Source organism: Mauremys mutica, chromosome 13 (genome assembly GCF_020497125.1).
Source record: "Mauremys mutica isolate MM-2020 ecotype Southern chromosome 13, ASM2049712v1, whole genome shotgun sequence".
Taxonomy (NCBI): Eukaryota; Metazoa; Chordata; order Testudines; family Geoemydidae; genus Mauremys; species Mauremys mutica.
In genome coordinates, this window is record NC_059084.1 from 13887851 (window position 1) to 13911235 (window position 23385).

At 39.7% G+C, this 23385-nt stretch overlaps 1 protein-coding gene across 2 annotated transcripts in view; it reads left to right on the forward strand.

Annotated features, from left to right (window-relative positions):
- ZNF217 (zinc finger protein 217) overlaps window positions 1-22911 on the forward strand; it is a 38483-nt gene extending 15572 nt beyond the window's left edge. For both annotated transcript variants that reach the window (XM_044985120.1, XM_044985119.1), the window contains exons 2-6: window positions 1913-3703; window positions 9226-9351; window positions 10300-11898; window positions 18988-19116; window positions 20761-22911. In XM_044985120.1, the coding sequence (XP_044841055.1) occupies window positions 2293-3703; window positions 9226-9351; window positions 10300-11898; window positions 18988-19097 (3246 nt within the window). In that variant the 5' untranslated portion in view covers window positions 1913-2292 and the 3' untranslated portion in view covers window positions 19098-19116; window positions 20761-22911. The remainder of the gene's footprint in view (window positions 1-1912; window positions 3704-9225; window positions 9352-10299; window positions 11899-18987; window positions 19117-20760) is intronic.
- Window positions 22912-23385: the final 474 nt, after the last annotated feature.

A 23385-nucleotide genomic window follows, 5' to 3' on the forward strand; every position in this document is an offset into this window, starting at 1 on the left:
GAAATATTAAATAAGTTACTAGTGAGTTCATATGTTTGTAATATACTTCAGTATTTTAGCTCCATGGTGAAATTTTGCATACTGCACCAAAATTTTCTAAAAACAGTCCTATATCACTATTGTTAGTCAACCTGACATTTAACTAGTCAAAATAATAAATGAAATCTTTATGGCTGAAGTTCACTCCCAGAAAAGAGAGAATTAAATTTTAAGTTGACTGTGTCTTAGGTTCAACCTGCTTAGTAATTACAAAAATTCCGAGACTGTATTTAGACAGGAAGAGTTGCCCCGTGGCAGTGATGGATTGAGAATTGGGACCTCTGAATTGTACTTGAGGCTCTGTAAATAACTTAATCTTTCTACCTCAATTTCACAGTCTATAAAAAGGGTATAATATTTAACTTACATGGTTTATGAAAGTGTTTTTTGAGGTTTTCAGATGAATGATGGCACTGTAAAGAATGTTACAAACAGCATGTGCTAAAACACTGAAGGGGTCAAGTACGTTGAGGGGAAAAAATGATTACATCCAGGGTAAATTTAGGTTGGATTTAGGTGGCGTGTTAGCTAAGCCCAACCTAAATTTGACCATTTCTCATCAAGATAAACTGCTGGAAGTGTATACTCAAAAAAGAACTGTTTTCAGAATACCGTAATGAGAACTGACATTATGTGGGGCATAATAATGTGCCACGCACAAACTGACTGCTTTGAAGCATAGTAATTCAAGTTGTAATTTCTGAATCTCTTGTGGGAAATTCTTGATAAATAGTGGTAACTTGGGAAACTTGAAGGTGTAAGGCAAACAAATAAAATAAGTCCAGAACTCCACACATCTGAAAATCTGAAGAAAGCAGTGCATTCAAAATAAGTAGGTGGTGTGTATTAATTCCTTAACACACACACACACACACACACACACACACACACACACAGTCCTTTGGACTCTGCTTTATCATTTTTATTTTGACTGTCCAAACAAGATTTATTGCAGTGAATATATTTAATTTGGTGTGTAATGATGTTTACAAATGTACAGTAGGTATAACTGGTTACATCAAAAATTTAAATACTATTTAAATGGTAAATGAGATTAAATGCATACAAATTAATTATTTTAAGCAATTCTAAATTGGAAGTATTTGCGTTTACATTTAGAAGTTGGGGTTTTTGTCATTCAAAATGAAGTGTCTGTGCAGTTTATGCACGTAAACACTAATACCTAGTTCATTTTTGTATACAATCTAATTCTTTAAGATTTTTTTCACTAGTGACAGATTTTTAAATAGTGGCATTAGTGAGGCTGTTAATATAGGTATTTATACTGACATTTTACTGTCTGCCAGTAATGTGAAAATAATTTCAAGCTGATTTAAGCTTGGAAAAGTTTAGAATTCTCCTCCTTCCTTTCTATAGGCCATAAGGATAAAATCCAAAGTTCTACAGTGTCTGTCTGTCTCTCTCTCTCTCTCTCTCTCTCAAAGGCAGTTTTCACAGCACTAATGTGTAACTACCTCAGCTTGTTGCATCACTTAAAAATGCATTAATATATGCACTGAAATATGGATTTAGCAGACTTGTAATCTGAAATATGGGTCATGGTGAGGTTTTTTTTTAAATGTAGCTGGGTGAAATGCTTTTTATATAACAAATTAGTATAGATATTAGCAGGAAAAAAATGAGTTGGTTTTCAAGATTATGCTGCTTATTCCCAGTAGGTCAGGGAACATATGTAATCTAACCCTTCTTTATGGCATATTGGAAATATAGCTTACATTTTGAATGATTGCTAAAGGCTTCTTCAATATAAAACTTACCTGGGTATTTGAGAGGTGATTAATGGCTCTTTAAAAAGTCTTACTGGTTTCATTTTTTTAAATTTTAAAAGCTAGTTGTGGTTCTGTTTCCATAGGTGCCGGAGTTCTCTGTTCTACTGAGCCGCTTCTTGACTCTGTCCTGCACAATAGAAGTATTTGAAATATTACAAAGGGAGAAATAAGTGCAACTGATGACTTCTATAGACTCTTTAATGTTAAATGAACTTAAACAGCAGAAAAAGTAGCTCAAGGAAACAAACCAATGGGTATACTTTTAATGGTGTATGAATACAGATCAAAATCGATCTCCTTCGACATCTGTGGCAAGAACTTCCACGCAGTAGTCTTCTAGCCTAGCATATCTGCATGCATATGTGAGGAGAACCTTACAAGTGTCCTTATTGTGACCAGAGAACATCCCAGGAAGAACTGAGACATCACATTAATACATGATAGGGAACGAAACCCAGGAAATATGCCAACTCAACCTCTTTTAGTATATATGGAAGGACCAGATGGGATAGCCAGTACTGTTGGTGCTCAGATGGCGAATAATGATGCCTCGATGCCGATAAAAGGGACCAACACAATTTCTTACAAAAACGTGCAAGAAAAGTTCTTGATGCAAGCGGAGGGGTGTATACCTTCGGATTGCATGTTTTGTGATCAGACTTTTAAACATCCTGAAGAACTTGGTAAGCATGTCTTAACTCAACATAGACCAACGCTTTGTGAACCAGCAGTTCTGCGTGTTGAAGCAGAATATCTTAGTCCTCTTGATAAATGTCAAGTTAGAACAGACTTGCCATCACCAGAAAACAATGAAAAGGACAATGAAGAATTTAGCTGTGAAGTTTGTGGGCAAACATTTGATGAAGCTTTTGATGTTGAGACTCACATGAAAAAGCATAAGGACTCTTTCACATATTGGTGTAATGTATGTGGAAGAAGATTTAAAGAGCCTTGGTTCCTCAAAAATCACATGAGAACGCATACTGGTAAACCTGGTTCAAGAAATAAGCTTCAACAAGGTTCTGAAAGCCCAGTAACAATAAATGAGGTGATACAGGAGCATGTAACTGAAATTGTAACATCACCGTACAAAATCTGCATGGTTTGTGGTTTTCTATTTCTCAATAAAGAGAACTTAATTGAGCACAGTAAAGTGCACACCAAAGAGTCAGCATCCAATGGTGATAGCTCACAAGTCACTGATGGAGCTAATAAAGGAGGAGTGGCTCAGAGAGAAGAATTTCTGCAATTTTTGAACTTAAGACCAAATGTGACTCCAGAAAAGAGTAAATCAGAAAAACCTGTGAAATGGATAGCTGAACTGGATCCGTTCAATACATATCAAGCATGGCAGCTTGCAACCAAAGGTAAAGTTGCTATTGGCCATGGACAGATTAAAGAACCAGGGCAAGAAGGAAGTACAGACAATGATGATTCATCATCTGATAAAGAAGAGCTTGGTGAAATTTGGAATACACATAAAGGTAGCCAGGTTAGTCAGACTGAAAATACTGGGAAGTCAAAGGTAAATAAAAATAGCAGTTGTCCAGGAAATGGTACCCTGTCTCAAGACAAACTGAAACATCCCAATGGTGAAGTGTCTTCTATGGAGATGGATCCTAAATTGTCACAAAACAAAGAGAAACCAACACACTGCTCAGAGTGTGGCAAAGCCTTTAGAACATACCACCAGCTAGTTCTTCATTCAAGAGTACATAAGAGAGATAGGAGGACTGATGCAGAGACTTCAGCCACTTCTAGAACATGCTGTGCAGACTTAATTGTAACCCTACATGAAAATGGAGTAGTAGACCGAACAGAGGGAGGCTCTGAAGATGGATCTGAAGATGGACTACCAGACACACTTCATTTGGGTAAGTATATATGATCATTTAAAATTAAAACTGCGCAGATATCTGTAGGTTTTTTTTTTCTTGTATGAAGCAAGGAAATGTTAAATCTGCCTAATTTGTCCATCATAAACAAAGACCAGAGACATGAAATATTTGGGGGTTAGTATCTCCACTTTGAGATCATCTCATTAACGTACATTAAATATTTTATGTCCTTGTGTTTATGCTTTGGGTTTAGGAAACTATGGCGGTAAATTAATTTACCAAACTAAATAGCAAGTGCAGGCAATGGTTAGGGGAAAAATCACTAAAATAATTGGTAAAAAAGTAGACTTTTAAATAGTTTATTGCCACAGAAAAAGAATTAGTTGTCATTGCAGGCTTGAAATGAAATGAAATGCAATGTAATGTACAAGCTTAAGTAAGCATGTCTCTTCCACACCCCCCCCCCAAAGTACTATCTAGGAAGAGAACTAAAATTGTATAATCATTCTCCTTATCCCCATTTCCAAGAATCCTTAATTTTATTGGGTTCCATTCTTGAGAAACTGCTTGGCAACTGTAGTCCAAATAGTGACTTTCTTTTGAAAAATAATCATAGAAATATAGGGCTAGCAGGGACCTCGAGGCCATCTATACCATCCCTGAAGTGTTTCTGTCCAGTTTTTAAAAACATGCAATGATGGGGATTCCACAACCTCCCTTTGTAACTTATTCCAGTGTTTATCTATCCCTATAGTTAGAATGTGTTTTTCAATATCAAACCTAAATCAGATTATTTTACAAATTAAGCCACTTACTTGTTCTACCTTCAGTGGACATGGAGAACAGTTCATCGCTATCCTGTTTATAACAGCCATTAACATAATTGAAAACAATTATCAGGACCCTCTGTCCCCACTCGTCTTGTCTCAAGACTAAACGTACCCAGTTTTTTAACCGTTAATCATAGGTCAGGTTTTCTAAACTTCTCACTTTTTGTTGCTCTCATCTGGATAGTCTCTCCAATTTCTTCACAACTTTAAGTGTGATGCCCAGAACTGGACACAGTATTCCAGCTGAGGCCTCACTTCTACTGAATTGAGAGGGACAATTACCTCCTGTGTCTTTCTTACAACACTCCTGTTAATACACCCCAGAATATTAGCCTTTTTTGAAACTACATCACATAGTTGGCTCAGAGTCCATTTGTGATGCTCTGTAATGCCCACATTCTTTTCAGCAGTACTACTGGTACTACTAGATGGTTAAACCCTATTTTATAGTTATGCATTTGATTTTTCCTTTCTAAGTGTAGTACTTTGCGCTTGTATTTGCTGAATTTCATCTTGTTGATTTCAGACCACTTCTCCAATTTGTCAAAGCTGTTCTGAATTCTAATCCAGTCCCCCAAAGTGCTTGCAACCTCTCCCATCCTGGTGTAGGGTGACCAGATGAGACATGAAATATCGAGACATGGGGGCAGGGTGGTCTCTGGCAGAGCCAAAAAAAAAAAGAGCCTCCGGAGCATAGGAAAAATTGGTGGGGGCTGAGTACCCACTGGCAGCTCCCCGCCCTGCTCCCCACCGCGCCAGTTCACCTCCACCTCCCCTGAGCGGGCTGCCATGTCCTGCTCCTCCCCCCTCCCTTCCAGTGCTTGCGCCACCGTATAACTGATTCACGCAAGCCTAGGAGGTAGGAGGAGGAATGCGGCATGCTTGGGGAAGAGGCAGGGCCAGGGTGGGGATTTGGGGGGGATCCAATGGGGAAAGGAGGGGGTGGAGTCGGGGCGGGGCCAGGGCTGAGTTGGCACGGTCCCCCTCCGCCTGTGTGCCAGAGTTCAAAATATCGGGACAATTTGCATCCCGACCGAACATCGGTTGGGACGCGGGACAAACAAGTAAATATTGGGACAGTCCTGATAAAATCGGGACATCTGGTCACCCTACTCTGGTGTCATTCTCAAATTTATTAAGCATACTGTTTTATCATGTCGTTAATGAAAATATTGAATAGTGCTATGCCCAAGACAGACCCCTATGGGACCCTATTTGATACATTTCCCCTGTCTGACAGTGAACCATTGACGACTCCTCTTTGAGTATGGCCTTTCACCCACCTTCTAATAACTTCATCTAGACCATATTTTTCTTGTTTATGAGAATGTCACGTTGGACTGCCAAAAGCCTTGCTAAACTCAAGATATATCACATCTACAACTTCCTTAATCTACTAGGCCAGTAACCCTATCACAGAAGGAAACTAGATTGGCTTGGCATGATTTATTCTTGACAAATCCATATTGGCCATTTCTTATAACTCTGTTATCCCTTAGGTGCTTAATGAGTTCTGAAAGATAATCACTTATGGTTCCAGTATTCCTTGAGGTAGTTCCTGACGTACTCCAGGGTGCATTCAATCTGGCCCTGTCAGCTTGAGTGCATCTAATTTAGGAAACCAGGTTGAAGAATACTATTTTAGCTTGTGTTCCTTCCCCCTTATTGTTAATGTTAGTTGTGTTAAGTGTCTGATCACAATTTACCCTTTTAGTGAAGACTGAAGCAAAATAGGAACACCTCAGCCATCTCAATGTCATCTGTTATTCGCTTTCCTTCCCTGCTAAGTATAGGACCTACACTTTCCTTCATCGTTCTCTTGTTACTTATGTGTGTGTGGCATTTCTTATTGCTTGTTGTGTCCCTTGCTAGGTGTAACTTATGTTGTTGTGCCTTAATCTTTCTGATTTTTGTCCCTACATCCTTGTACTGTTCTTCTGTACACACCCTAAACAATGTGCCCATGTTTCCACTCTTTGTAGGGGTTCCTTCCCACACCCCCCCATGTTAAAAAGGCCCTAATGGAGTCCTGATGGCCTCTTTCCTCCATGTGGGAATAGTTTGCTTTTGTGTCTGTCACTTTGAGAGCTGGCAATTTCTCCTGAACTTCTTTTCCCCTTAGATTTTCTTCTCACGGGACCTTAACTACCAGTTCTCTGGGCTTGTTAGTTTTGTTTTTAAGTCCATTGTCCGTATTTTGGTGCTCTCACTCCTTCCTTTCCTTAGAATCAATAATTTCATGATCACTTTCACTCAAATTGCCTTCACCTTCAGCTTTACAGCCAATTCTTCCTTGTTAGTCAGAATTAAGTCTACTTAATTACTGCTTCCACCTTTTGAAACAAAAAGTTGTCCAAGAATGTCCTGGGCACAGGGCTGCCCTGGGGGGTGGGCGGGCAAGTGGGGCAATTTGCCCCAGGCGCCAGCGCCGCAGGGGCCCCCATGAGAATATAATATTCTATAGTATTGCAACTTTTTTTTTTATGGAAGAGGCCCCCGAAATTGCTTTGCCCCAGGCCCCCTGAATCCTCTGGGTAGCCCTGCCTGGGCGTTTTATATTTTGACATATTACTTTTCCAAAAGATGTCTGGGCAATTTGTCCTCCCTTACTATCAGGTCTAGTGTTTTTTGGATATTTCTGTTGATTGTTCTAGAAATGTTTCCTATACCACCACCACCACCACCACCTCCTGATTGGGTGGTCTATACTAGACTCTGACCATGACATAGCCCCTCTTTTTGTGTTTCTTTTTTTCTCCTTTTATTTTCTTCAGACTTTCAAATGGGCTGCCTTATGGACCTGTATTTCCAGTTTTTCTTCCCCATATGGCCTTGCATAATCTGGAGAAATATTGTAAAATGAAAGTTATTCTTCATTTTCTGCCTTTATTGTGGAGGCAGGCAGAACAGTCTAGTGTTTAGTATCTGCAGATATTAGAACTTTAAAAACTGAAGAATTAACTCTAAACAATTTGGTCACTGCTCTTGTATGTAGCATATTCCCTTGAATGATGTGAAGTTAGAAAAATTCAATGTTTGGGACCAACAGCCTTAAGTTACCAGAAAGAAGAAAGGTAGGCAAGCTATTGGCATGTGAATGACTAAGAGACAGGTATGCCTAAATACATTACTTGGAAGAAAAGTGCTAACACAGTTTCCTTGGCCAGAGCAGTCAGGATCAAACTGTTTGTTACTGCTGAGATTCAAAGTTCTAATCCTGTGTAGGACAGGAATATATGGAACATTAAAACTTTAACAATTACTCTAGAGTTAACATGTATTGTATTTTATAGGGGATTAGAGGTTTGTTTTTTTTTACAAAAAAGGTAGCAAAGATGGTATTTTAACTGGTTAGAATTTAACTGTGGTCTTGCACCTTCATTTTACATGTGATCTACTTTGTGTCCGCATTTAAAGAAAGGATACTTGCATAACCTCAAGACACATGTACAGAATGTCCTGGCACACATTATTGCATTTTTTCCAATTTTAGCAATGTACAACCCTTAGTTTGGCTGCTTTGATACTGATTCAATTAAGAAATGCTAAATGTACTTTTTGTTGTTGATCCTTCTCAGTTGCTGTTATCTTCCTGCATTAAAACAGTTATCATGAGATGCTGAGTCATAGTTCCAATGCAATATATCAGTTTGTATGGGTGTGTTTAAAACTGCTATCACAAAATTTTCTACTAAATGTAAATTTAAAAAATAAAATACTTTTCCAGCACAAGTTTGAGCCATTTTAAGCCACTTCAGTATTTGACAAACAGTAAGTGATTAACCAAGTAAAAGGATGAATTTACTTAAAAAAATAAAAAATAAATAAAAAAAAATCCTTTCTAGTCCATTTTGACCTGAATAATGACCGTTGGTGTCCTCAACAGTATTCTCAGTGCAGCCTGCTTTAAAAAAAAAAGTTGACTTTTTTGACTTTTATAGTTTTCATGAATACAACTTTCTCCTCTTCCTTGTTAGCCATCATGCTGCACTTGCTACCCTCTAGTGGTAACTATTGGTGCTTACACTTACAAAAAGAGACAAGTTTCTCTAATTGCGAACTTGGGGAAAAAATGTTAAATTCTGTGAAATACTAGTCATGTCACTTCCTTATCCCACTATGTATGCCAGATCTCAACTTAAGTATTGATAGTTCCCAGGGACAAAAATGAAGACCATTTTATCAAGACCTGTTGATACTAAAATGGTCTCCCACAGGCACGATATTCCATTGATTTAGTGCAAACTAATTTCTGCAGCAGTGTACTACAGGTCTGTATCTTATCTTTTCTAGTTTAAATTCCTATCTTAAAGAAAACATTTGGTCTGTTTGTGACCCATAAAGGATTTATAAGATATGGCATACACAATGGAGAGAGGCATAAGTGATTAAAGTTAATGAAATGTATTTGTTCAACTCTTAAGGCCTAGCTTTGCATTTTGTTTCAGTCCCAATTGATCTTTCGTCAGTCACAAACCACAATACTATCTGATGCACAACTGGAAGTCTCTCAAAACTCTCTTGACAGTTAGATAGCAGGCATGTAGCAATGTAGATCAGAGGGCTTTTTGTAGTTCTATATTTGGCGTTAGCATCCCCTAATTAAATGGGGGCAGGTGATTTCTAGTAGACACTTGTGCTTTTGAGGTTGAAACACATGGAGCCCAAATTTGCATTTACTCCTCATAATATAGGTTTGCGTGTTTTGTTTTTGTTTTTCTTACAAAGATAAAAATGAAGATGGCTTGGAAAGAGCAAGAGTTAAAAACCTTGGGGCGTCCAGAGAATGCAGCTATTGTGGAAAATATTTCCGCTCAAATTATTACCTCAATATTCATCTCAGAACTCATACAGGTAAAGGATTTTAAATTCTTCAGGAGAAGGTCTGCTTAATCCAGATCAGAGGGAACTTTAGATTCCTGTTAACAAATTAAAACTATCTACAAAATTGCTGAAATTAAGATCTAAATTCTAAAATATCCAATGTTGCAATTGAACTGTAAATGAAACATAGCCTTAAACAGCTATGCATATTTATTTTAATTTCCTAAACTCAAATCTACTGTAAATTAGACAAATATCACACTAGACTCTTATGTCTCTGCTACACTTTGATTTGTGACACATCCTGCTTTTCACCCTTGTTTAACCCTGTCTAATTATCAAACTGATTTTAAAAATCCAGAATATAACTTCCAAGTATGAGTGTGTGCCACTGCTGCAGTGTCAAGAGACTGGTGTCCCTGTCTTCAGTAAAGCTTTTTTTCCATACCCCACCCGTACTTCCCCCCCAAAGATACTGTCTGGGTCCGTGTATTTTAATGAATGTAAATGTTCCTATTTTTTCCCCTCAAAGTACTGTTTATACATTTGGCTAATATTATTCCCATTTGCTGACCAGCCCATGTTGTTGTTTTTGGCCATCCCAACATGTGGCTGCAATTGATCAACTGGGGTCCCTTTAATTATCCTTCCTTCCTTTTATCTGTGCTCAGCAGATTGCTAACTGCCATCCTTACACCTTCTGAACATGTAGGAAAAACTCTCATCCTAGTCAGAAGATGTCACTGTAGCTAACACCAAAAAAAACCACCCACAAAAGCCCACTAGGTATAGTTCTTAGGGGTCATGGATCAATTTGGGGTCTGCATAAGAAGTGTGTATGTTTTGAGCAGGGGGAGGAGAAAAGATCACCTATAACTTTTTAGTCTTGTGAATTCTAAAACCCACTGAATCATTTAATTATGTTGAAGATTTTAAATCAGTATGCATCAAATTTATTCTCCGATGAAACTGTTTCAGGTGAAAAACCATACAAATGTGAATTTTGTGAGTATGCAGCAGCCCAGAAAACATCATTGAGGTATCACTTAGAGAGGCATCACAAGGAGAAGCAGGCCGATGTTGCAACAGATGTGAAAAGTGACAGCAAAGTTTTGTTGCAGAGTCAGGAGATGGACCTCCTATCAGCCACTGATGGTGCTCAAGAATTCAAAAACTTGAAAAGGTTTATTGATGGTGCCAAAGATGCAAAGGGCTGCTCACCTGTAAAGCAACAAAAAGAGATATTTTCTTCCTTTGAGAGCATATTGAGTGGTCCAGTCATCTTGACCATGAAAAATGATACTCAGGACTCGAAGAAGGGTGCATTTGGTAATAGCTCAAATCAAATGAATGAGAACTCAGATGCTCCTTACCTGGAAAAGCTAAAAGCAGAGGAAGAATTAATGGAATCGCAGGCAACTGATCCCATTGATAAAAAAGAGAGAAATGCTTTAGTGACATTGGAAGGAGATGATATCCAGTTGATTGGTGCCTTAAAGGACAAAAATAACATGGAAGAAATGAGAGAGAGCGCCGAAAAATGTGCAAACAAGCACATAGTGGGCTCTCAAGAAAAGCCGTTAAATTTATGTACTGGGACAGTGCAAGAATGTTCAGTGATCTCAACTGCTAGAGGCTTGTTAGCAACCAGCACCTGCCCATTTTGTACTTATAGAACATTTTATCCAGAAGTCCTAATGATACACCAGAGGTTGATGCATAAATACAATCCTGACACTGTTAACAAAAATGGTTACAGAAACAAGGCTTTGGCTAAAGCCAGGCGTACTGGATGCCCACCAGCTCTTCTTGGTAAAGATGTGCTTCCCCTGTCTCTTAACCCTAATAAAAGTAAGGCTTCCCTATCTATGCAACCAAAACAGTTGCATACAGAGAAGACTAAACAGTGTCCCCCTCTACAGAGCAAAGTCCCTGTTTTTTCAATGGTAGATTCCAGCAGTTCAGCACCAAGTAACTTGAAGTCTTACAAACCACAAAGCATTGGAGCTCAGGCGAGTAGCTCTCGGCAACCACAGCAAGATTTGCACTCAAATCCTAGCATTTCTTCAGTAATGGATAGAGTAAAAAAAGGTGAACCTAAAGCAAAAACTCTAAATATATCAGCTTCTCAACCTGATGTAGTCAGTAGCAGTATCAATAGCGCCTATGATTCTCCCCTTAATGAATCTGCCTGGTTCAGTAATCGAGGAAGAGAATATCTCTGCAATAGATCTGCGGGTCACATAAACTTAGAATTTGGTGAACCATCTTCTAAAAGAGTGAAACCTAACCTGTTAGCTCTTGAACACATTGACTCTGCAAGAGTTAATTACAGAAGATATGACATGAGCAGATCTCGTGTTGCAAACAGATATGCAAATCTGTTACCTCAGGAATGTTCACATGCCAAACCTGCATCCTCTGTTTTGCCAACCAAACAAGGGCTTCTGAATTCAGATGAAGTCGATTCTCGAAATGTACTGACTATTCTGAAAACCTATGAGCCGTATAGCCCTGGACCACTTTATGGTTCTTTTGGACCTAGCACTGGCCAAGCAACCAGCTCTCCAATAGAAGGTACTGTATTTTCTCTCTATATACTCAACTATAACTGTGCTAAAACTTAATTTTTTTCTCTAATTTTAAGGTAAATGATTCAAATCAGATATTTAAATGCACAAAACTATCTCCACACCAGTAGATACTAGTGATGCAAATGATGGTTTGTCAGCATTTTATTATCTTATTCAATGGCTTCTGATAAATTTGAGGTCATGGCAAGTAATCAGATTTTTAAATTCAATCTGTAACTTGTTGCTTCATATACAGAGTAACAAACATCTGTTGCAGGAAGTAGAAGTTTTCTAAAAGGTTAATTTTTAAGTGTTACTATGGCTGCTACTCTGATTCTTTGATGTCAAATATGTACTACTGTTAGTACTCCCAACCTTCATTGCAGTGGGTCAGTTAATGTTTCTAGAGTATATTAAAGAATGATAATGTTAAACATTTAGCATCTCTTGCAAAGAAACCTTGGACCCCGTAGCATCTTAATAGAATTTCTTCCAAAGAGAGCATTTTAAAAAAAGCCCAACCTTCAAAATATATTACCGTATATTCCGGCGTATAGGGCGACGGGGCGTATAAGACGACCCCCTAATTTTTTCATTAAAAAATTAGTTTTGCCATATACTTGCCGTATAAGACGACCCCCCCCCCTTCTGCAGGGGGGAAGTCAGAGGGCTCTGGGCTGCCCGCCGCAGCGGGGAGCCCAGAGCCTTTTAAATCCCAGCCGCGGCTAGGATTTAAAAGGCTCTGGGCTCCCGGCCGCAGCGGGCAGCCCAGAGCCCTCTGACTCCCGGCCGCGGTCGGGAGTTTATACCCGGCGTATAAGATGACCCCCGATTTTTGGGGGTTGTTTTTTAGCCGAAAATACGGTAAATCCTGTAAAACTTACTGCAGGTCTGCCATAAACCTATATATTATACATCTGAACTAAAAACTTCAGTGGGTTACATTAATGTGTAATTAATTTTAATAGAAGCCAAACACTTCATTAGGATGTATTGTCTGTTTAATATTCAAATTGAAAAGTCCCATCACTAATCAATAGTATTAACATTGTACTGTAGGAACTTTATTTCACTCTTAGCCAAGATTTTCAAAACCAGGAGCCTAAAGCTAAATGCATGAATCCATTTTTAAGCACCTTCCTAATTTTAGAAAACATTGAACATCTGAGAGCTCCCACTGAGGTCAATGTGGATTTAAGAGACTAAATTTAGTTACGGGGAAAAAAACTTGAACTTGGGATCTTGCTATTCCTATCTTCACCTATTTTTATTTGTACTCTTGCACTGCAGTCGAACACAGCCACTAAAGTTGAAATGTTGTACTATGTAGAACTCAGTGGCTTTCTATTTATAGACTGACATACGATTTGTAAGATGTCTTTGCAACTTATCTATATCAATTGCATTTTACTAAAACTGTCTTAAAATATTAGACATCTAAAGAATTTCTTAACTTTACATAGCCCATTGAGCTCCATTGAGGCATGCATGGTAAGTACTTTTCAAACTTTGCCAGCAACTTGTCCTTTGTGAAAATAAGGCAATGCATTATTGTGGTGGGTAATCAATAGTGCAACACCACTTTGGGTCATAGAAGATTTGTTGATGGCAAGATATTAAGCCTGCATTTGGAAGTTGAAAGGTATAGTTGGTGTTGGTGTTTTGGGAGATGTGTAAACATAGTCTCCACTAGTGGGAATATTGGAGGAAGAGTAACAGCTTTATTTCTCATCTGATGGATGAGAGGTGGAATGCAATATCTGATTCATTTCTGAGTGTTTGAAATTATATTTGGTTCCTAGTTACATGGACAGTGTCCTCAGCCATGTGTAGGCCGTAGCAGCACAGCTAAGGTGTTGGATATGTCTACACAACATTGATGGAAGGGATTTTTTCCATCAACGTAGCTAATGCACATTTCTGAGAGGCAGTAGCCAGGTTGAAAACGGATTCTTCCATTAAGTTGACCTAACTATGGTGCTCAGGGCATGAAATTTTTCACAGCCCTGAGCAACTTAGCTAGGTTGATCTAATCTTTAAGCATAGCCCAGGCCTTGAATGTATTAACATTGGCTGCTAGGGTATGTGACTTGCTTTGGAGACATATGAAATAGATAGTGAGTTTGGTATGGGTTGTCTCTGGGTTGGGAGGGTTTGTTTTCATTCTTGTATAAATAACAATAAAGGGAGTAAAAGGGGGGAAATTATCTGATGGATGGGCTTTTTGAAAAGAAATATATCAAAATATTTTAAGTAACCTGTCTCTTAGCAGAAGTTACTGATAAAATCTTACCTTTAGCTGAGCACTGAAGTTTTTTAATGTGGGAGTTTGCTTTTAGAAAGCATTTGTCTTAATTTGATGTGGACATTATCTGTCTGTAAACATTACTTTGCTACCATTATGTATTTTCAGTAAAACACAAGACAGCATTGGCTGCAGTGATAGAGCCTGTAACTTCTTTGACCATCTGACAGCTAGACACAGAAATAGCCATCCACTAGTCAAATTTATAAACTTTGAAACGGTCTTGGCCTTTCATCTTTTGGTTAAACTGCTTATTGTGAGTAATGTGCAGTTTACATGCTCAGAAGAAACTGATGGTCTGTCCTTCAGTCCAAAGGAGGGCCTTCTGTAGATCTTTTGCATGGCCAATAATGGCTTCAAGAAGATCCTGCACCCAATAATCCAGGATTTCAAGAAATATTCTAGGCATTAATGAGTAGAACCCTATTGATTTTTGGTGAAAACCAGGAGGGGGAAAACACATTGAGCCCCTTGCTTGCATTTAGTTAACATGCACGCATATATCTATATCTGTCTCAGGTCTGCCAGTCCTCTCAGTAGAATTTTTAAAATATTGACAACCTGAATGGCTCTTTTTCTGTCTGAGATTAATAAGAATGGTGACATGGAGTGGAGGATGGAAAGGGAGGCCACATGGCAGAATGGGGTACAATGGTATTGCAGTAGAAGTTACGGAGGGGAGAGAGACACAGCCAGAGACAAAGGGAAATGAGGAAATTGCAGGGAGTCCCTGAAAATAAAGGGGTGGGAGCTTGCAGGGGTGGGAATGCAACAAACCCCTTTTGTTGCTTCTGTAGGTTGAACTCATTCACACAAAAGCATGAGACACTGTCTATATAATGCCTACATTGGTGTTCACCTGGATTTTCTCTTTCCTTTATGCTTCTTAAAAACATCTGCAGACCTAGACCTCTTCCTATGCTAAACCTTTATGGCAGCTGAAGAAAATTCTACTTCTGAAATCTGAGCTTGTGGACAACATAATACACACACTGCAGCATGTGGCAATTATAATGTCTGTAGGAACAGTCCTACAGGTGCAGCTGTCTGCACCTGTAGGCAGTGAGGTCTATAGCTTGCAGATGATAATTTTAACTTCAAATAAGTTCTGCAGTTTCCACTTCTTAGTCATCTAAACAACCGTTTTTCCCCATACATGGCCTCAATTAGATACTACATTGAAGAAGGCCTTAGAAGTAGGTAGAAACCAAAGATAGACTTTCTAGGCCAATACATTTTTTGAGATGACCTTCAAAAATAATTAAACTTCTTGCAAACTGTCATCTCATTGACGTGTCACATTATCCTCCAACTCTAAGATAATCCTCTTGATGTTGCCCTATACACGAGTAAATTCAGATGGATTTGTTTTTTGTGTGAGGGGAAGGCGGGGGGAGTTGGGAAGAAGGAACAGGCAAATTGTGCTTAGTATTAGACACTTAATGGGGACAGGCTGGAGATTGAAAAGTAGTCTGTTTTTCTTCCGTGGTATAAGTTACAGAGAAACTTTCTTACCCATTATAAGTATGTAGGTATAACTAAAAGTAGTAACAACTAGCAATCCCTTAAGGGATATGTTTTATAAGACAGCATATGCAAATAGTTGCAGGTGTACAGCTGCAAGTTCTGGTACCCTTATTTCTCCCTGATGATCATCTAAAACAGGGGTCTCAAACTCAAATGACCCCGAGGGCCGCATGAGGACTAGTGCATTGGCCCGAGGGCCGCATCACTGACACGCCCCCTTGCTGCCCCTGGCCCCACCCCCAATCCACCCCTTCCATGAGGCCCCGCCCCTGCCCTGTCTCTTCTCCACCTCCTCCCCTAAGCGCGCGCAGTTTTAATAAATATATACACTCAGTAATGCACCTCACTCAAAGGACAAAACACGCACTTAGATTTACTGCCTAAGGCTCTGGGAGGGAGTTTGGGTGGGGGAGGGGGTCTGGATGCAGGCTCTGTGCTCGATGCAGGCTCCAGGCTGCGGCAGGGGGTGGGGGTGCAGGCTTTGGGACGGAGTTTGGGGATAGGAGGGAGTGCAGGGGTGAGGGCTGTGGGGCTGAGGGCGAGGGGTACATGATGCAGGAGGGGGCTCAGGGCTAGGGAAGAGGGTTGGGCTGTGGGGTGAGGACTGTGGATGAGGGGTTCATGATGCGAGGGGGCTCAGGGCTAGGGAAGAGGGTTGGGCTGTGGGGTGAGGGCTGTGGATGAGGGGTTCATGATGCGAGGGGGCTCAGGGCTAGGGAAGAGGGTTGGGCTGTGGGGTGAGGGCTGTGGATGAGGGGTTCATGATGCGAGGGGGCTCAGGGCTAGGGAAGAGGGTTGGGCTGTGGGGTGAGGGCTGTGGATGAGGGGTTCATGATGCGAGGGGGCTCAGGGCTAGGGAAGAGGTTTGGAGTGTGGGGTGAGGGCTGTGGATGAGGGGTTCATGATGTGGGGGCGCTCAGGGCTGGGGCAGAGGATTAGGGTGCGGGGGGATGAGGGGTTCATGATGTGGGGGCGCTCAGGGCTGGGGCAGAGGATTAGGGTGCGGGGGGGATGAGGGGTTCATGATGTGGGGGCGCTCAGGGCTGGGGCAGAGGATTAGGGTGTGGGGGGATGAGGGCTCTGGCTGGGGCTGAGGATTAGGGTGCAGGGGGATGAGGGGTTCATGATGTGGGGGTGCTCAGGGCTGGGGCTGAGGATTAGGGTGCGGGGGGAATGAGGGCTCTGGCTGGGGCTGAGGGTTTGGGGTTGGAGAGGCTCAGGGTAAGGGAAGCCTGCCTTGCCAGTACTGGCGGAGGGCAGGCACTAGGACCCTGCACCCTAATCCTCAGCCCCAGCCAGAGCCCTCATCCCCCCACACCCTAATCCTCTGCCCCAGCCCTGAGCGCCCCCACATCATGAACCCCTCATCCCCCCGCACCCTAATCCTCTGCCCCAGCCCTGAGCGCTTCCCTTCCCCCCCCCCCCCCCCCCCAGCCCGGCCCCGGCGGGTCCCGCTTCCCTCCCCCACCCCCGGCCCCGGCGGGTCCCGCTTCCCCCCCCCCCTTACCCGAGCGCGTCTCCGGCGGTCCCGCTCAGAGCCGCGTGGTGAGGGGGCGGGGCTGTGAGCTCCACGCCGAGCGCAGCGCTCAGCCCAGAGCTCCCAGCCCCGCCCCCTCCCCACGCGGCTCGGATCGGGGCGGGGCTCAGGCGCTCGGACGGAGACTCGGCGCTCTATGCGCCGAGGCTCCAGGAGAGGGGCGGAGGCGGGAGCCTCCGCTTTTCTCTTGGGGGCCCCTGCGGAGCTCCCCTGGGGAGCTCCGCGGGCCGCAGGGAAGAGCTCCGCGGGCCGCATGCGGCCCGCGGGCCGCATGTTTGAGACCCCTGATCTAAAACATGATGATAAACCCCTTTTTATGGCCTGTGTTGTCTTGTGTAAACATTATTTAGGTCCTATGAACATGTTATATCACGTTAAATGCTGGATCAAATTGTCATGAGAATATGTTCCACTTGGCAAACTTAATTAAACCATGTTCACTGCTCATAAACTGTGCCAGTTTGCATTGCCCTGAAGAGACAAACATTCTGAAACCATTCAGTTTGTGTTACTCTCAAATTAGTCATCCTTTGCAGTGGCAACACTCTATCAAGGGTAACCTGTTGGCTGATTGATCTGGCCGAGGTTGAAAATTGAAAACAATTGCTTAGGCACATTCCAGCAATTTTGTAGATTATGTTGAAATATTAATTTCTTTGCCATTTTAATTTAACTAAAGCCTTACTGGTTTTTTTCACAGTGCATTTAAGGCTTTCATGGAATATAGACAGTAGTTGAGCTGTTGTATCCTAATGGAGTACTGGTTCTTGAAGCAGATGTGACCTTTTTCTAAGTTTTATGCAATGTTTTAGACACAAGCTAATAAGATTTAATATGACCAAGCATTGATTTAAACCTGTATTTAGAAATCTTAAGTGATCCTTTTAGTAATTAAATCAATAAGCACAATACTGCCTTGGTAACAGCATTACATACAAAGATTTAAAACAAACAAACAAAAGTATAAACTTTCTGTACACTTACCACATTGAAAAGAAACTTTAAACTTGAAATGCAACCTGTTACCATGGCATATTAAATTATCAAAAACTTCTATTTGAAAGTGATGCGTATGAATCACATAGAGGAGGTAGAAATCCTGTACCTAGCACCACTGCATTTAGACAGATGACTTGTTCAGTTTTAAAATAAATTAAATTGAACGTGTCTGTAAAATAGGTTACAATGCAAGTCCAATAAAAGTTATTGTGATAGACATAAGGCAATGTGGATTCTAGTTCATTGGAAGTATTCACTTTGACTAGTACACTGATCTTTTAGTAAATAAAAAAACTTTTGAAAAAGTGTACAGACTGCATTACATGGTGCTTACATGTTGCTGATCTGTGTAAGAGGAAAACCTTAATTAGAATGAAAGGCTGATGGAACCTTTATCTGTATATGGGAGTGATGTTTCATATAAGGCCCTAATATTTGAAGCTTTTATTTTTTTTTCTTAGATGCCTAAAATTCCATTCCACTTTTTTAGGATTGTTCTTCTGCAGTATGTCTTTATTGTGCTGTGCATTGGTTTGATTGCTGTCTGAACTTCAGTGGCAAAGCGTATGTACATAAGTTGTTTGTGTAAAGCACTTTTGAATCATTGGGTGAAAGGCACTGTAAAATCACTTCACTTGCAAATGAAAAGGGTATTGAGTAAATTGTATGATGAGCCTTATTTTCCAACTAATCTTGTTAATGCCTCTTAAAATTTACTTTATCAGGAAAAAGGCCGGTGTCATACCAACACTTATCTAACAGCATGCTACAAAAGCGAAGTTATGAGAGTTTTATTGGCAATGCACGTTTTCGACCAAATGACAAGAAAACTTGATTATTTACTTCAAGAAATGGTAAACAATCCTGTTAATTGGTTTTACTTTTCATATTTGTTAAATCTGGCATCAAATATATTGGTGCATGGAATTATTAGAAGTTATGAAAAAAAGTGTGAATTAGGTCAGTGAGAAGAATAAAAGTCCCCTTTACTATGAAAAATGAACTAAATATCACTGTTAGTGTTTAGGATTGTATTTTGAAAAGTCCAAATGACTTGGTTTAGAACCTTTACCTTTGATAATAAATGTGGAGGGGCTTGTTTTCCAAAACAAATGGGAGCATTAACAATATTTAAATTAAATCTATTAAACTAGATTAAAGGGTTACAATATCAGTCTAAGTGTTCAAGGGAAGGATCTACTCAAAGTTAAAATGTAAGTTTGTCAATTCTCCTTGTAGTTTTTTTAATTACAAATGAGGAGGCAGCTGGCATTAGCTAGGATTCATGCACTTATGAAAACTTGATCTCTAAACTTGGTATCTAAGCTATCATGTCAGACAAACGTCCCTGCCAGTATGGGATTGTTCATTGCACTGCATTTTTTAATATTCACAAGATGGTGTAAAATAACTAAATTGCCACAGCTTGAGTCAAACTTTAACTATTTTTCTGGGTAGAGATTGCATGGCATCCTGTGCATCATTCTTCAGGAAACACTTCCTGATGTTCAGCTCCTTGACACTGACACTTCATGTATTATGTGCTTGGAGTTGTACAATCCTATTAGTCGTTTTGTTTCTCCAAGAGAGGCAGGGGGGGGTCTTGTAGTCAAGGCAGTCAGCTGTAACTCTGGAGTTGAGGCTTCTGTGTAATCTTGGTCAAGTCACATAATCCACCTTTGTCTCAAATCACTATAATCCAGGGTAGTTCTTCCCTCTCGCTGTTTCGGATAAGGTAACTGTTTTTGATGTGTTCAAATGCTCAGCTGATGAACACCCTAGAAAAGACTATACATAAACAGTTCTGTATCTGGTTTTTACTCCTGATTTATGTATTCATTCTCTCTAGTCTCTCTAACCGCTTTTGTTCCTCTTTCTAAAATTCCTTCCAGTTCAGGTAGATGCTGCTTGAATGCTGAAGTGTCCAGACCTGTGCAATAATTTACATATAGTTCTACGTGCTCCACAGATCTGAACTATCACCTTTCTAGTACATAAAGCAAAGCTTTTATATCTACAGCATGTTAGATTGTTTTGCTATAGCACTGTTCCTTGGGCCTCGTCTAGGGTGACCAGACAACAAATGTGAAAAATCGGAACGGGGTGGGGGGTAATAGGAGCCTATATAAGAAAAACCCAAAAATCAGGACTGTCCCTATAAAAATCGGAACATCTAGTCACCCTAGTCTCATCTGACTTTTTGCTAAATGCCTCCCAGTCAAGTTTCCCCACCTCCCCCCAGCTTGGATATCTGTCTGTCTCTAACTTTATTTCCTCCTTCTATTTCTATTCATGGTTTGAGTGTCTTGAAAAGCTGCTTTAATTGACAATTTAGTCTACCAAATAGATGCCACACTTCATATGAAAACATTGTCTAAATATGCTTATTAAAGAATGTGTGTGTATATATAATTTCAATTTTAATATTTAAAGATCTTTCTCTAGCTGTGTTTGATTTTATTACAGTTTATAGCACAACTATTTTTGGTTTGTTCTAGGTCTGAGGACGCAAATGCATATTTTATGGAGTTATTACTTGCAGTTCATCCCTTGAGAGAAATGAATGGTGAAAGCTACTGAACTAAGCTGTGATTGTACTGTATATAAAAACACTACAGTTTTATAATATTGGTTCTGTTAACGTTTGTACCAAATAGCCATAAAAAAATGTAGTCTGAACAGTTGGGTTATAAAGGTGTGGAGAATGTGTATCTCAATGTTGGTCTTGAATAATATTTTTCTTTAGAATTAATTGACCAAATATTAGGTAGGAATTATATTTTTACATACTTGAGCACTGCTGAAAAGAGATCCTGTTTGAAATAGTATATAATCCTTGCACCTCAGGTAAACTCTGTAAATATCTAAGCATGTTGATTTAAATACTGTTCCTTTTTCATAGAGGTGGCAGTTTCTCATATTGCATTTTTCTGCTAGAACTGTTAGTTCATTTGAAAGTTATTTAAAAACTATGACATTAAATTGTTCAGTTTAGAAGTATTGTGATCATCCTAGCTAAGGTGCTAACTGTTGGCTGTTCAATCTTGCACATACTAGGACCATAATTTGTTGAAGCAAACTTTGCTTCTGTTGAATTGATGTTTCCAGCATCTTATCTTTAAAAAGCAAGAGAGAGAAGCAGTTCTTGTCACCATCCTGTGCAGGATCTTTCATAGTGTTCCTGGGACAGTCAGAATTCTCTCCTTATGTTAAGTTCATAGTCTCGTAGATGAACATCACCACCAACAGTTAAACTCTAATAGCAGAATGTACAGAGGACTCATGGGACAAACAGGAAATATTTGAATACTTCAAGTGTTTAAGTTTTTACCAAATGTAATACTCTTTCACTTAGGAACAACATAGTATCTTTATTTCTGCATCATTTTGTCCAGACTCAAAAATAACAAATATGTAACAGGCTTACAATAAAAACATAGGGAACTACAAAGTTTTCTTAAGGGGATGTGGCTTATCATGGTTTGGCCTACTTGACTGTGCTCAGAAGCTGCTTGATATCCCTCTAGCATCTTAATTACAAACTGGAGTGTTGGAAGTATACTAAGGAACAGTCTGCTATGGGAGAACTTTGTTTCTTGTATTTTTATGAAGACAGCGAGTTTTTTCTAACGCACATGCAATTAAATTTAAAGGAGGATGGCCAGATATCAGCCAGTTGAGCTGTTGCATATTTTGACTTTTGTTTCTACATAAAGCCTGTAATTGAAACTTGATTCTTCTGTATCTAGTTTTGACTTCCATATATTTTAGTTTAAAAAAAATTTTTTTTGCACTGTTCATTTTGCTCTTTGCCCCTCATATTGCAATTGTAAAATAGCCAAGCATAGAAATTCTTGTTTTCATTATGCAACTTGAGACATTCTAGTTGTATGGCTAGTTCCTGTAATTTAAATGGAATCTAATTTTAATGTCTCTGTAAACTGGCAATGTAATGAAGTGCTGTGTATCAGGAAATTGTACACTATTTACTTTTTTCCTGTTCATAAGCTGAGCCATATGTACATAATCTAGATTGTTTTCCTAGTTTTGCACTTTTATAGCTTATTTTTTTGAAGATGAATTCACTTGGAAGATGGCTAATCTATTTTTGTCTGATCTTTCAATGAGTCTTATAGAATGCATGCTGTAACTGTCTTTATACATCTTAAGGGGATATGTAATTAAAAATTCCACAGGGCTGCATTAAGAAAAAAATCTTAATTGCCAAATCTGTCTTTAAAAGAATCTTTTTCATGCTGGTACACTTTTTTTTCAAGTTTTTATTTTTTGGCCTCTTCCCAAATCTCTTGGGAATGGATTAGAAAACAATGTACTCAAAGATTTGCCCATTTCATGGAGTTACAACCCTGTACTTCAAAATACACTTTTGCCCATCAGTATTAACTATTGGGATACTACTGGTTTTTATGTTTCTTTGGAGAGAACAGTGCATGTATAGAGGTACAAGTTGTTGATTTTGTTTTGTTATATTTATTTCATTCCATTTTGTCTGATTTTTTTTAAAAATTGTTGAAACCTTAAGTTGTCAAGCAGTAGACACACATTACTCATTTAATTTATACTGTATTTCACTTTAGTTGAGTATGTTATTACATGTGGATGTAAATATATCTTTGGTGTTTTGCAAATCTGCCTTTTTGTCTTTTTTGTTTTGTTTTAAAAACTTCAGAATATTTTAATGTTCACTTGAATGACGCTGGAGAGTTAAATGATCAAAGGTCAGTTGAATACAAGATTCCAGACAACTAACTTGAACGTCTATTTAGCTGCCTTTTTCTAGAAGGATTGCAAAAGAAGCCCATGCTTCCCCTTCAGTTGCCTCCACTTGATTACCTCTCCTAGATTTATACTCTGTGCAATGCATTCTTAACAGTGGATGGAAGAGATCAGGAACTCTTCATAGATAATTCAGATAAGGGGTGATCTTTAAAAGCTTCAGACTTGCCATGGACTTAGTGGTCACTGAGGACAAATGCCTTCTGAAACAACTTGGGGCCTGTGTGGCGGTGATATTTTTGTTGTTGAAGTGCTGAGCACTCTCAACTCCAGTTGAAGTAAAGGGGTGCTGCTTGTGCTTAGCACCCCTGAAACTGGATTTAGGT